Below are 16277 nucleotides of genomic sequence, written 5' to 3'. Positions count from 1 at the left end.
GACTATTATATTTTAATAGAAACTAGTATATTTCATAAAGAGGTTTTTTGAACAGTAGTGAACTACAACAACGAAAATTCATTTAATATTATTTTAATTAAATAAATTATTAGTAAATGATTTCAACAGATGACTGGAATTTTACAACAAACTTACAGTGAATGTTTACAATAGACAGATTTTTGAATTTGGCTGCACTGAAACTTAAAACCTAAAGTTTTTTGCGAGTAAAACGTAACTCTGAAGATTTTAAGAGCATTGTTTTTGCTTCGTATGTTTTCTTTAGCAAGTTGCGTTTGACGACGCTGACTGTAGGATGCACAAATATTATATTCAGTTTGAGCTCTCGAACTATAGCTGTTGTGTATAAAGTAATAAGAATCTTTGTATATGTTATATTATGAATATGTAAAACGAATTTTGTTAATAAAGCTGTTTTAGTTTCCATTGAACTCTCAGACAACGCGGCGTTTTTAACACTAAAAATCCTGAAATATAACAATTTCATATTGTACACAAGATAACAAAAAACATATGTCAAAAAGCATTCAACATATTTTAAAAGTGATGCCAATTAGTTTCAACCAGTCTTAATGATGTTTTTTTACAACTCTGAAAGACAAAACTACGACCATTGCCGGTTCCTAATTTTATTTCAATTCCTAATTCTTACTGGGTAAGCAGAAATACGCACACCCAGTATACTAGACAATTATACCAATGAAAAAGTTTGTTTGAAAAAAAATTGTATTGCTAGGATGCGTTTAAGTGGTTGAAGTCCTTCAAGTTTTGTTATTTTACAATATATATATGTACGTGTTGTGCTATACGTATATGTATATATATCATAAATGTACAGCCATAATTGAAAGTATGCCTAGGCAAAGACGCACATATTGAAAATCACCCTTAAGTGCACTTTCAGATTCAATCGAATATAATTACTGGCCTATGCGGTTGTGATTAAATGTTAGAAAAACTATAAAAAGCCGTATTAATGGAATGAAAAAAAATTTGTCTTTATATTTCTATGTTTTTGGTGAAATCTCTCTTAAGCGCACAATTACCGGACCAGCAATTCTGTCCGGTTAAGAAAGATATCTGTTAAGAAGGGGTACTTCATATGTACTAGCAACATTGCAAAATAAATAGAGTGTCTCTCTCTCTCTCTACCTGTTTATAAGAGCGATCGTTTCACTGAACTTTCAATGTATTTATGAATTGCACAAGTTTTTTTTTTATTAAAATTTTTTACAATTAATTATAGAAACACTTTTATTTACTATTGATTCTTCAATCATATATAAGTCTATTACACCCACACTAAAGTTATTTTTACAATTTTCCAATTTGACTTAAAGTATCTATTAATTCTATAACTTCGGAAGGAGTCAATAATATTCGTCTGTAATCTTCAAAGGGTAGAGCCCTCATTTTGGAACTATTCTTGAAAGGGAATAAACAAATATTTGGTCTATAATATGTAATCTCTTATTTAAGGACTCTCACTACACAGCATCATCAGTGTGTCAATCAGCGTGGACATAGTAAAATTGACCAATAAATAAGACAACAAAGTCCATTTAATAACTACTATATATTATTATAGCATTTCCAACAAAACACAGTATAATTACATTAGTTTGTACACACCCGTCTGTTAATAACGCTCATTTGAGTGGGTCAATTTATAAGCGTATAGCAAGACATGATTTTATAGACCATTGTGTGAAAATGTTATCAAAAAACATATGTATATCCAAAATAAAATAAAAGTCGGAGCATTTTTCAAAATATTTGGATGGTGTGTTTTGCTTTCGCTTATATAAAATCGACTGCTACTTTTACTTCTAGTTGCATTTGGATGCATTTGGACTTAAATGAAAGTATTTTTGAGAGAATTAAAAAACTAAGTCTGAATTTTGATTTCAGTAGCTAAATCTCATCAAAAAAAAAGAGCTGTAAGTCAACTTAGAAGTGGTTGGAAACATATGTTACCCCTAATTTCTGGATATAATTAAGCTTAAATAAAATACATTTAAGATATATATAAATTTAAAGCAAAGAACTAGGTTTGAAATTTAAGTTGTAGTATCTAAATCTCGAGCAAAACGAAGTATATGTCGGCTAGTGGTAAAAATGTGCGTCATGGTCTGATCTGCCATGGCACCGCCGTTACGAACAACTATGATGTCAGCCTGGAGATCAGACGAAGAATTATCATTGCTAATGGGTGTTACTGTGAGCTCAGCAGCGGCTTGGATGGCTTGACAATGTCGTGAAAATGGATGAAGAAGTTCCAGCGAGAAAGGTGTATAAGGCAGTAGTTGGAGGAAGAAGGTGTAAAGGTAGTTCGTATTTCCGGTGAAATGATCAATTTGAGGGAGCACTAACCGGACTTGATGTACGAGACAGGAAAGGCGCGCATGCAGCAGATGCGGCGGGAGAGGTGTGCTGCGTGAGGCCGAAACTCGGTTTACGGGTTGTTATGGTCAAATAAGGAAGTTAGTAAGCTAAATCTCGTGCCAAACAAATAAACCCAAATTATGGTTTGCTCATACAACATTGTTTTTCGTTTATCTTTGGGATATGATATGGACTATTATGAACTTCGTGTTGAAAATTTTGTTAGATTCTGTGCTTCAAATTTCAAATAAGATGTCGTTATTTGATTTAAAAGTAAACAAGTAAAAGTTGATTTTAAGTAAGCGAAAGCAAAAAAAAATATCTATATATTTTGAAGAATGCATATGTGTATAATTCATTTTAAACATATGTTTTCTTAGTAAATTTAAAAAAAAATCGATGTTGAAGAATGGCCGAACTTAAATTTCACTTTAGGTATATGTTTTCTTAGCAACTATGCTCGCAATGATCCACAGAAACATTTTGCTACATGTTTTAAAAAAATCGACCCATCCTAATGCCCTTCACTATCGAACTATTTTCCAATGGACTACCTGTTCATTATAAAATATTATTAGAAGGCTTTTAGGGGAGGCTTTACCCACATCAGCTTATAATTTATCATAACAGGGGCTATTTATCTTACAGTTAAACATTACATAAAATTCATACAAATACAAAAATTATATAGTACGATGACGTGTGTATGTAAAAAGATTTCGAATTGAAAATCAATTGTTATATTACCAGAAATTATCTAAATAGTCCATATGGCTTTCTACAATTATTATAGTTCCTTTACAAGTCTTAAGATCCTATGTAGGGAAGTCAACATCATTTAGAATAATTAGCCACCTATTGAATTTTGTAAGGTTCTCTACATTTCATCTTAATTTGTATGAGTGTTTGGATGAAGCATTAATTTTTTCGGTAGTAAAGTACATCAAAATTAGTCTAAAACCCTATTTATGTTAATGCCTATAAAAAATGAGTTTGCAGACGACCTAACAAGATTTAATGCGACGCAACAAAACCTCTCTAACTTAATTATTTCTTTTTGTTTTAATTAAATAATTAAGCCTCAAAAAATTAAAAAAAAATAAATTATATCTTCTATGAGAGTGTTATAAGTTTAATAAAATGACTTATTATTACATATATATATATATATAAATCATTAACTTACTTATTTGATTTGTATTACAATTGCTTGTGAGTTGAGTCTTGGGCACAACGTTTCTTGCGTTGAGGCTAATCAGCAATATCAATTTGCGACAGGATATCTCGATCATTCTACCCTAAAGAAGATTTTTTTATTCTACTACTTTGCTCTAATGGTACCGAATATTGTTTAACTGAAATGTCTATGTCATTTATGTCAATCAATGGATCTTTATTATCTCGACTTACAAAATTTTAGGTAAGACCTTGGGGGCTAAGAAAATAAGAAAATTTTAAAGATTTGAAGAAGTAGTCTAGTTAAGAAGATTTTGTTAAGAATTTTTCTGTTGAAAAGTCGTAAAACCATAGATTTTTCAGCGTTAATCGCCTTCATCGTCTTCAGGACGAGTTAAATAAGCAAGTTGTATAAAGTTATTTGTTTTCATCAAGAGAGATCTCGAATTTCAATTGCCTATGCACTCATAGTAATACCTATTGGTAGGATTAATTCTTTAATTGAAAATTGAACTTTTATATATATTGATCTAATTAACTTGAGAATTTAGTTAAGAGCGCTTCATTTTATAGTTCAGAAATGCAATTCGAAACTGAAATTGAAGGAAATTAATAATAATAATAGTGAAATTTACAGGTCTGATACGTTTGATATAAATATTCCCGGTTTTATGAAAAATTGACTTAATACTTCATATAAAAAAATGATCCATGAAAGTTTGACAGTGTAGAAAATTTTTTTATAAGGAATTTTATATCTATTTTTTCTGTGAAATACTAACATCCATTTCGACTTCAGATAGATAACAACATTAAGTGCATTTATGCTCTATAAACAAAATATACAAGACTTCTAAAATAAAATCGCATTGCAGTGGGGAAAAAATATAACCATACATTAAAAAAAGGTACTCAAACGTATTACGATAATAATACATCGCAAGCAATGCCTTGATTTGTTTAGATAGTTATTATGTTGTGAAATCAAAAGATTCTGCGTCGTTTGAAAAAGAAAAGTTCGGAAAACACTGGTGTAAAGCCTTCACATTACTTGTCAAGTTTTCTTCTTTTTCTTTAATAAATTGTATTTAGTCTTACTCAATTACTTAATACGCCATCATAAATGAGAAACTGGATTAGTGGCTTATTGTCAGCACTAGTAGTAGTACTAATACGTAGTACCTATTTTATTAAAAAAATTGATCACCTGGTTTTTCCACCGAACATGCAGACGTTATCTACAACTTTTTCTACTGGTGGGTACAGAATCAAACACCATTCTAGACGAGGCATTTTCTTCCAATTGCTCCGGCTATGACCAATCCAGAAAAATCCCTAAATTTTTGTGCATTTAACTATCGTGATGTTTTCGTTTCATTTAATTTGATCTTCGATGGCAACGCGTAAAGTACCATAGATCTTCAGCAGAATATTTTCCTTCTGCAACTAATGCCTTCTCAGCAATGTTGATAATTGTCCAATCTTCTGCACCACACAGCAAGGTGAGTTAATTTTTGGTGTTACACACATAAGTTGGTTCTCAAATATAAAAATCTTGTTGTCGCACAAAGTCGAACTTATACATAGTTGTTAAAAGTAGCGTGGGTTCTAAGACACCCCAAAAAATGTTTTATTGTTAAAACAACGGTTATCAAAACAAAAATTTATTTAGTGCAGATATCACCTACATATACCCCTCTGGGGTATAAATGTCTTGACAAACTTAATATACCTACTTTTTCGCTATAGCGTGAAGGGTGTGAAGAAAAATCAGTACTTAAAAAAGTATTTTCAAAATGTCAAGGTACTTTTAACAGAAATGAATATATGTATTAAAACTTTATATATATATATTTAAAACTTTATAAATAAATTAAAATTAATTATTTGAAATTATAATTACAAGTAAAATAAAGAAAATTGAATTTAAAATAACCAGCTTTTTGGACGGATAGACGGAAGTGATTACAAAAATTGTATATATATGTTAAATTGTCTCTACCATAAATCAAATATTTGTTTATGCAAATATTTACCCACACGAAACTATCTGTGTATCTATGTGCAATGGTATCGTATCAATTTAGTGACGTCACCCACGCTCAAATACGCACGCACTGTTTCCGGGGTCATTAGAATTGTAAACAAACCTACTCGCCTCATTTTTTGATTAAGAACACTTAGTGGAAAGATTGGAAAGCATTTGGATATTTCACTTTTTTAATCAAATCACATTTTGATGAATGCCATACCATATCATTTTTGGCAATTTTCTTGACGTGATTATGCCATTAAATTATTTTGATATATTTTATCAAACCCGCATAAATATTTAACTGGCTATTAATTATTGGGTGTTGAGAAAAAAAGAGGAGAAAAATATATGTACATAAATTCTTAGATAAAAGTGGAAAATAAAGTTATTGCAAATTTATTTTAATTTAAATTGAATTTGATTTAAATAAATTAACAACTCACGTGAATTATCAGTTCCCGATTCTTGGAAGGAATGTCGTTGAATGAAACGGACGTTGTGAGCAAATCACTAAGTATTATTTGAATTCTGAACTTCTATAATTACGACTTCATTGCAAGTTTTTCGATTTCGTTATTTCCAATTTTATGCGATAATTTGTATTGGAAAAAGGTAATTACATCCAAAAGCCACCTTGTCAGATGAACTATCAACTGTTTTTCATCTCTGCTTGACTGCATTTGCTCGTTTCGTGCAGATTTCCACACTAAACAAAAATAATGCAATAAAAACGCAGAAATTTAACCTACTGCGGCCCAATACTCACTGAGGCGTTGAAATCAATCAAATTCATTATGAAACGATAGAAGTCCCATTGTGTTGTAGCTACTCAAGGCCAGCAGGGGGGAAGAGAAAAATTTGGTAATGCAAGAGAATGAGTAAAGACTTGTTGAGTATTTACATTTAAAAATTTTTCAATATACTTTATGACAGCATATGTCTGTACTTAAAATGGAAACACAATGTCAAAGCTAGTCATGTTAATTGATATCGATCAAATATCAATATCATCTAAAAATATAATATATGAGACAGTGCTCTAAACGAATACGATTTTCAAATTAGAAATATTTTATGGAAGGTTTTCTCTAGACTAATTTTCTTATAACTATAGAAAAGAGAGCTAAAATAGATAATGTGTACACGATTTTCAAATCAGAAATATTTCATGGAAGGCTTTCTCCAGATTAATGTTCTTGTAATTGTTGAAAAGAGAGCTGAAATAGATAATGTGTACACGATTTTCAAATCAGAAATATTTCATGGAAGGCTTTCTCCAGATTAATGTTCTTGTAATTGTTGAAAAGAGAGCTGAAATAGATAATGTGTACACGATTTTCAAATCAGAAATATTTCATGGAAGGCTTTCTCCAGATTAATGTTCTTGTAATTGTTGAAAAGAGAGCTGAAATAGATAATGTGTACACGATTTTCAAATTGAGGGGAATATTTAAGTTAGTTAATCTGGTGAACTGAAAGCGACATGGAGTCCCATTGATTCCTAGGGACACCAAATAGAGTTCAAACTATATGTAGATTTTAGTAGTAGGCATTTTTGCAATTTAAAAAAGAAACTTAAAGTTGTATCACTTTCTTAAACAAGTATTTTTTAAAGATTTTTTAAAATGCGTTTTAAGACCAGTCCTTAGTGAGACTTAAACCCAGAGCCTATGTGCTTTGTTTCTAATACATAAACAGCGTGATATAAGGCCGTTCGTGAAAATTTTTTCCATACCTCTAAATTGTAAATTAAACACACGTTATATTAGTGATAACTATTGGAATGAAGATTTCTAGGCCAAAAATAGTTTCATTGTGTAAAAAAAACTAATTCTAATAGAAAATACAATATTAACATTCATATTTGTTCAATATGAGTCCATAATTTATATTATATATTAACTATAATACATATAGTAAATAAATATATATTTATATGCATAGAGTAGCCAGAAACCTGGATAAGGGAAAAAAGAAATTGAGTTTTTGATTCCAAAATGAGCGAAAAAAATATTAAAAAGTTTTGAAATATATATATATATATACTTTAATGTTTTGATTTAACAGTGTCAAACTGTAAACTATTATATATAATACAAGTTCGTCGAATGTAGTTTACTAGAAAAAAGTCGTTAAACTGGAATTGTCTCTCTTTTTTTTAATTCGTAATTCTTTTGATTACAGTCAAATAGCAACTATTGCTCCACGGATGTTGCTTTAATATTACGATAATATCTGCGAAAGGGGATGTGGAGCTTTTATGACGAGATCAAGAAGGAAAAGGTATATTGTTTTTCCTACAGACAATAGTTCATTTGTGCTGAATGGTCATTCATATAGTAAGTCTTGCAACAACACGGAAACTTTACTTTCATCGGTCCCTAGGGATAATCGGTAATTAATGTAATAATGTAGAAAAGCTTTTGATGTTTATGCTAAATAAATACATGGGCTGCTATTTATGCCTTACGCCTAACAATGAAAACACTGTTGGTTAATTAGTATAAATTGCGATGGTGCATTTTAAATATTTCCACATGCTTAAGGTTATATCGAAATCTGTAAAAAAAAACTAATCGAATTGCTTGCCACAATGGCGATCATAAACTTCATATCTTCTTGTATTCATTTTGACTGCTTACTGTAAAACTTCAAAATCATTTTATATTAAAAATTTTATTTAAAATTATATTTAAAATTTTATATTATTAATTTATAACCAAAGGAACTGAAGAGAAACTCTTTTATCAAAAAACATGAAATAAAAATACTACATAACATATATTTCGTTACCAAATTTATTCCTATATATTTTATAAAAAAGAACGTTGTTAATCACATCATTAATTTTGAATTTAAATGATACATTTGACTTAACAAGTATTCGATTTCGATACTAAAAAATTAATGCTGAATCACAAACAGATATTACGTTCAACTAGTAACATATTTTGATGTTTTTCTAATAATAAAAAAAATATCTTTAGAGAGTCGCAAAGTATTTAGGATAAAACCAGGACGAGCAGCCAGGCGCCTCGTCCATATAATTATCAACATTTTCTGCGTCATTTTCTTCATAACTATCATCACCTGACATATTTACATCTATATATTCGTCGACAATCCGATGAATTATGGTTTTTACAATATCTGCATCAAAATTGGTGGTTCCGAAATGTAAGATATGTATAATATATTGTTGAATCACTTCCATAATTTTTTTTCTCAACTATATCTTCGTTCATTTCATTCTGCTTAGTATACACAGGTTCTTCATATTCGGCTACATAATCAGTGATATATTTATTATCTTAATGCACAAGTGATTACATTTAGACATCAACTTACTTTCTTTTGCGATCAGACTCTGCTCTGCAAGGCTCTTGGATGAAGCGTTAATATGGATATTGGAGTGCGACGTACTTGTAACATTTTTTTTCGACTTCGCCAAATTTTTAATCATGTCATGGATTTGATATTGAATAACAGTTTGATCCAGAGCTGCAGGTATCTGGTCTACACTAGATGACGAAGGAGATTGGCTTTTAAGATGAGTTGCATTTGTATCATAAACACGTCTTTTTTGTTTTTGTCCATGACCAGCCGGAAACAGTTTTTTGCCTGTGAACAATAATATCATGATATATGTTTTAATTGATGTTTGTTTTAAATAACGAATTGAATTTAACCTACGTTTTGGTTTTACTCTTCGTTTTTTCGGTTTATTTACTGAGTCATATAATGTAGTACACTTTTCGCGTTTGTTCTTAGAACCCGAAATCAGATCATTTTCGTATACGTCTAAATTAGCTATTCTAAATGATAGTATGTTAATGTCTAATAGAATTGAATTCAACTTACAGCATGGTACCACTTTTCCTTTTTTCGGTTTATTTACTGAGTCATCTGATAGCAAACACTTTTCACGTTTTTGCTGGGAACCCAAGATCAGATCATTCCCCTCTACGACTAAATTGGCTGTTTTAAATGACAGTAATGTCTAATAGAATTGAATTCAACTTACGATATGGTGACCCTCTTCTTCTTTTTTTTTGTACAACAGACCCCATATCGTTTAAAGGCGCACAGTGCTTACGCTTTCTTCGTGGAGCCATGGAATAAATATTATTAGTATATATGATAAGCTTAGTAGAATTTAAAAAAATTTTAAATGACATTTATGTTCAAACTAAAAGACAAAAAAAACAAGTAAGCTTACATTCTATATTTCTCGTATCATGGTTCAATTTTGGTTTACTAACTTTGATGAAATCTTGTAAATAACATTGACAAGATTATGACCATGAGATTCACAATAATTCAACCCACAATCCTTTTACGAGTAAGAATGTAAAATTGCATTCGCACTTTTGATTAGCATTGTCAAAACTCATCTGAACTCACTTTAGAACGATGTTTGTGAGTTTCCTTCTCATTTTGTATTCCCAAGTTTTGTATATTTTTGTTAGTCCCTACGTAGATTTGAGGAAATCTAAAACCATTGCATGTACTGAGTTACAACTACTATAAACTTGTGAATGAGTAAAACTCTGTCGTACTTGACATGGATCTAATATGATATGCATAAGATTGTATAATCGATGATAATAATTTAATTAATATAATTCAATTAATATTATACATGCTTAGTAACTTTTAACTTTATATTGTCTAGAAGCACAAAGGGCTGTGAATAGACTTCACAAGTAAATAGGTATTAAAATTATTCAACCCAAATAATGAAATACTTGCATCTTTTATCGATGAAGCAATTTGAACCAAATGAGAATTATAACTTTAATGTTAATGAGTTATTTTTAACAATTTATTTTATTTTTAAAATTAAAACTATTTGCAGGGACCGTAAGAGTTATCATAAAAAAAAATAAAAATCACCTTTTAACTTTTATCATTCACATTTTAGAATAAAGCTCGAAAAATAATAATTAATTTTGCTTTATATTATATTCCTCAAAAATAATTGTTTTATGTGCCTTTTATTTTTTCGCGCAGAAATAACTCTTAAAATTCTGTTTTTTATATTAAAGCAAAACAAAACAAAAGTTTGTTATATCGAGCATTTTTCTAGTTCTTTCATAAGCTACTCCTAATCTGTAATTGTTTTCTTTAGTATAATTTCCTATATTGTATAAAAGTTCTATATTACCACTATTAAAATCATAAAATTTTCTTAGAAAACGTCCATATAGGAGTTAGTAAGGACAGTATCCATGTGCTAATGATGGTGTTGTGTTAAATCAATACGTGAAGTACTTAATCCAAACATCCCAATCATCTCTATTGACTGAGATGTAAGATCATATATATTCATTAAACGTACGATGACTGCGTTCTACAGCACCTAGTGTTTGATGATGGTAGATGTAACATTCTCGATATTGAGATATTTACATAGGTCACTCATAATTTGGTTTTTGTACTCTGTACCCATGTCAGTTATAAACCTTTGAACTTTTAAAACAGAAAGTATTTTTTGACTTCTTTAATGAGATTGACAGTTTAAAGTTTGTGACTTCTTTCTTAGGGCAGAGTAACATACTTATTTTTCATAAATATATATTTATTTACGTTGTAAATATATATTATAACTTTAAAACAGTCACATATAGCTACTTAAAACTCGGAGCTAAAAAATTAAGCTGAAATTGAAGTTTTCTAATATAAAATAAGTAGACGGATACTCCGTTGTGTAACCAGTAAGTCTGGTATCCAATAATTTTACAATAAGATGTAAAGGTACTGGTATTATCGAAAACCTTTCGATCGAAAGTTTTTTATTTGAGGGAAGAACATGCAATAATTAGCCTATTAATAATAGAATTGAGATAAAGCCTATAAAATAGACAGATTTTTGAGAAAATAATAACCAAGAGTACGATGTTATTGGAAGGTAGCATAAAATAATAACATTATTTCATTCGTATTGCTGTAGAGATTGAAATATCATGAATATTGTTGTCCTCTCCCTGGACAGATCAATATTCACAAATAGAAATTGAAACAATATCGCAAAATATATATTTACCACTAATCCAATTTTAATTATCTATCTACGCAACGTGAAAATGTTAAAACTTGCATAATTAGAACTCGTGACTTATATCGAATGGTTTCTATATGTAGCATCCAATATATTATGGATAAGTAAAACGTTGAGTATTTTTCATGAGATGTTTTGAATTGAAAGAGGTTGAGGCGTGAGGCAAAAAGAGACCAGATTTATGGCAAGAAAACTCATGGATTTTACACCACACAGCGTTTGTTGTGTCGCAGTTTTTGGCCATAAACTCCACCAATATCATCAACCAAGCACCGTACTCTCCAGATATGGCCCCGTGTGACTTTTTCCTCTTCCCCCGACTCAAATTACCATTGCGAGGAACGCGTTTTGAGACCATAGAGGCCATAAAAGAGAATTCGCCGCGTGAACTAAAGGCCATACCTTCGGCGACCTATAAAACTTGTACGGAAAATTGGATCAAATGTTGGCATGCATGTATTGCCGCAGGAGAAGAGTACTTTGAAGGCGATAATAAAGAAAATTATTAAAAATTAAAATTTTGCGTGTTTTTTTAATTTTGCTGGGGGTGTGTTTAAAATAATGTCGACTAATTTGATGTCTAATACCAAGCGACGACAACGATTATTGACAACAATTGTTGATTTGTAATAGGCCCTTTAGTTTCCGCTTCTTGAAGTTGCATTCATAGATTGTCAATGCGTTGATTCATTTCGATTATAAATTCATCAGACTGTTTACGTTTAGACTGGAAAGAATTTTGTTTATGTATCAAGCTGATGTAAAAGATAAGGAAGACTCTTGCTAGGAGTATTGCTGATGACTATACATGAAGTCCCTCGAAGTGTTGTTTTGATGAGATGTAATTAGGTTCACATTCTCAAATTTACAAGTTCTCAAAAGTTCTTAATTTAAACTTTCTATGTATATATTCTATAACATCACAATTATCAGGATTCATTCATTTTTAAATAATTATTAATTACTGTTATTGAGTTTACAAATGTAATGTTGTATATTGTTACATTTGTGGTAAAATTATTAAGTACACACCTTCTAAAATGCGTTCGTCTACTTTATGATTATTTGATATAAGTATTGAATTCTATCTTATTATCTCCAAATTCTTATTCTTTTCTTTTATTTTAGTACATGACGCTTCTTTATGATTTAATAGATTTGACAAACAACTTTTATTTAATGACAGTTTTTCAAAAATTACTACAGTCGAATCCCGATCGTTTGAAATTGCAAGGGAACAGCATTTTTTACGAATTAGAGGGGTGTTCGAAATATCGAGGTTTCGATTTAATGAGTTTAAAAAAGAAGAAAATACGAATTAACGGAGCTTTTATATTTCAGTTGATTTTCACATATTTTATATATATAATTTTACTAGAACTAAATAATCTAATTTACATACATATGTATTTAGGTCCTATATATTATTAATTTAATAAGAAAATAAAAACATAAAAAATTATATAGAGAAAGATCAAGTTTAAACTTAAAAAAATTTGTAATTGTTGATTGCTTCAGATTCTTTTCGCCTATCGCTTCAATTGATTTTTCCAAACTTAAACAATCAAAAACATTGTTTTGGACATCATTTGACTTGTTTATTCGTTATAAGTTGTTCCTCATCGGCGCTATCATCCTCATCACTCTCATTATTAAAAGCCGCAACTTCTTCCAAAATATTATCTATTAACATACCAGATACAGCCACGTCATTATCAATGTTCACGTAATTATCGAAAAGGGTGACATTTTCAAAGTTCTCACATATACGGTCCTATACATAACCTATGTTTATTTGTTCGACTTGACATAAATTTTCATTTAAATCTTTATTAAAACTGCAAGCCCGGAAGCAACCAGATTAATAACCATTTTCTTGCGGTAAAATAATTTAAAATTTTGTATAACACCCTGGTCAAACGGCTGTAGCTTGGAAGTGGTGTTTACTGAGAAAAAAATTATTTTTACGTGATTGAGATTAGGGGACCCATTATGCGCTTTACAATTGTCCATAAATAACATTATCTTTCGATTATCTTTACTATAAAATCTGAATTTTGCATTATTTTGAACTTTCATACGTCCATTAGGTCAGTCAAAAAAAGTTTTCCATTCTTATGATTAATAATATCCTAAATTTCTTTAGGTCTGTTTGTAATAGATTTTGTGATTCTGTCTGTTTGTTCCTCATCGGCTTGTTTCTTTACTTTTGTCCTACGTGAAATATTTTCTAAATTTTGAATAGTTTTTCCATACTACCTATAGTTTTAAATTTTTGTTAGTTAGTGATAAATTGTTTATTATTTTTTACTGCTAGCTCGTTAAATTGTTATTAATGGTTACTAGATCATCATAATCTGGGGCTTCTTTTACTTCTATGCTTAATCCTCTGTAACTGCGATAATGACGTGCCCATCAGATGTAGTTCTAATTGTATGTCTTAACTGTGAATGTGTATCATAAATTTATTATGTTGCATTTCTAATCTAACATCAACATCTTCATTAATTTCATTTCTGGTATAGTCAATTATTTCCGTTGATACCATGTTAAATCAAATTAGAAAAATTATTAGTAGTATGTCCATTGCCTGCAAACTTAAAGAGTTTAATTTTTGTTATATTAAGTTGTATAGTTTTATACTTTAGTATTGTCTTTATGAACAATTCTATTCCTATTATGGATTTTTACCTTTTTTCCTAGGTCTTCTTTAACCTCTTGTTTTTTATATTTTGCATCTAGTTTGTTTCTTTTACCTATAACTTTTTTATAAATGACCTCATTGAATATATAACCTTTTAGGGTATTTTGATTTAGCATTTCTAATTAAAATATTCTTTTGCGATTTTTTTAACCCACACGAACATTTTGATGTTGGACTTTATTAAATATAATAACACATCCTGTGGTCTCAAATCAGTGACGGTATGAATCGTTTTATTATACTGCTGAACAGCTCTATAAAATACTATAAATACTAAATACTATACTATAATATTATATTCTTGTTTTAGACATCTAACAATATCTGTAATCGTGGAGTGAACGTGTTCTATTTGGCTATTAGTTAAACTGTGTTGTGGATCCCAGTGAAAGATATTAATATTTATTCGTTGCAATAAACTTTTGAATTGAACATTTGTAAAATTTCTTAAATTTTTTCGTTTAATTTAACTTTATCCTCTATGTGTTTAAAGACTAAATATTTGGAATAAGCGTCAATGCATGTGATAAATTTAAATTTTGGTGTAAAGAAGATATCTAAGTGTACTATCTCCTTCTCCTTCTTAGAAATTAGAGCCTCGCCAATTGGTATCTTGTGGGTACATCTAGTGGAAAATTTTTAGTATATAGAAATTTTATATTAAAGGTTTCGATTAATTTTTCTTTAATTTCATATAGATCTTCAGGAGTACAATGGATTCCTGTTATTATTTTGAGTTGTAAATGTTCCTTTAAAATGGTTAGCAAATTTTCAACTGTATCGAATTCTATAATATGTCGGGTTCTATTAAAGTCAGTGATTTGTTCATGTATTGTAAAGCATGCTTTTGCTTATAAAATTTGCTGTTTAAACTGATTAAGTCGTTTGAATGTTTTTTATGTAGTAGTGTTGTAGTAGTAGTGTCTTCGTGGAATGTTGTACAGAAGTAATCGATGAGTTTTTTGAGAAATGATTTAAATATTGCCTTAATAAGACATTAGCCACTACATTAATAATTCCCGATTTGTATATAATTTTGCGTGAAAACTATTTATCTTGGCATTAGGGTTCCGAGTGGATACGGAAAATGTTAGAGGTTGGTGGTCGTTATGGATCTCTAAATTTGAGACTCCATATAAGTAATTTCGTAGTAATTTAATGCCCAGACTATAGCATATAATTGCTTTTCGTTAGAGGCGTTCTGTTTGGTTAAACGTTTGAGATATAAAGATAATACGCTTACCATTTTGGGTACGTACTTCATCAATTGCTACATTAGATGCGTCGGTAGTTAAAACAAATTTCTCATTATTCCATTTGATTGATTAGCAAATCTTTAAGTTTTTTAAATGCCTCAATTGCTCCTTCGTCTAGTATTATATCAATTTAGATACTGTACCATTTTCCCTTGCAAAGTATTTTGGAAGCGGCTTTGTAACTAAAGCATAATCTTTTATGAACTTCCTGTAAAAGCCTGTCATGCTTAGAAGACTTCTACATTTTCTAAGCGTTTGTGGTAATGGGTATTCGACAATTGTTGCTACTTTATTTGGCTCAGTTTTAATTTCATTATGAACTACTATATATCCCAGGAATTCGCCTTCGTTTTAGAAAAATTTTGATTTTTCCAACGATATTTTCATATTGACATCTTTCAATCTTTCGGTTATTTTTAGTAAGTCCACCTCATGTTGTTCGATGGTTTGCGAGTAGATGATAATATCATCTATGTATAAATGGCAAATTTTTCCGATATATTCGCTCAATATATTGTCCATGGCTCTTTGAAATATAACTGGTGCATTCTTTAGACCAAAAATCATTCTGACAAATTCATATTTTCCGTTATGTACAGAAAATGCGGTTTGTTCGATATCTTATTCCTTCATTAAAAT

At 29.9% G+C, this 16277-nt stretch overlaps 1 protein-coding gene across 1 annotated transcript; it reads right to left on the bottom strand.

Moving 5' to 3' along the window:
• Window positions 1-8683: 8683 nt before the first annotated feature.
• On the bottom strand, window positions 8684-9687 carry LOC119688488. The gene is made up of 5 exons (XM_038103164.1): window positions 9642-9687; window positions 9479-9595; window positions 9311-9427; window positions 8966-9238; window positions 8684-8900 (listed from the first exon to the last, which is right to left on the bottom strand). The coding sequence occupies exons 1-5, from the start codon at window positions 9685-9687 to the stop codon at window positions 8773-8775; spliced, it is 681 nt and encodes a 226-aa protein (XP_037959092.1). The 3' UTR covers window positions 8684-8772.
• Window positions 9688-16277: the final 6590 nt, after the last annotated feature.

This window comes from Teleopsis dalmanni, chromosome X (genome assembly GCF_002237135.1).
Source record: "Teleopsis dalmanni isolate 2A chromosome X, ASM223713v2, whole genome shotgun sequence".
Lineage (NCBI taxonomy): Eukaryota > Metazoa > Arthropoda > Insecta > Diptera > Diopsidae > Teleopsis > Teleopsis dalmanni.
Note: the sequence above shows the minus strand (reverse complement) of the source record. Positions and strands in the feature narration are given on the sequence as shown.

What these genes read in the sequence shown, in the direction of transcription:
- LOC119688488 (XM_038103164.1), bottom strand. Translation starts at nt 9,687, where the DNA reads ATGGGGTCTGTTGTACAAAAAAAAAGAAGAAGAGGGTCACCATATC. An exon ending in AAGAAGAGGGTCACCATATC is followed by an intron (nt 9,596 to 9,641) that starts GTAAGTTGAATT and finishes CATTTAAAACAG; the next exon opens with CCAATTTAGTCGTAGAGGGG. An exon ending in ACGAAGAGTAAAACCAAAAC is followed by an intron (nt 9,239 to 9,310) that starts GTAGGTTAAATT and finishes TATTGTTCACAG; the next exon opens with GCAAAAAACTGTTTCCGGCT.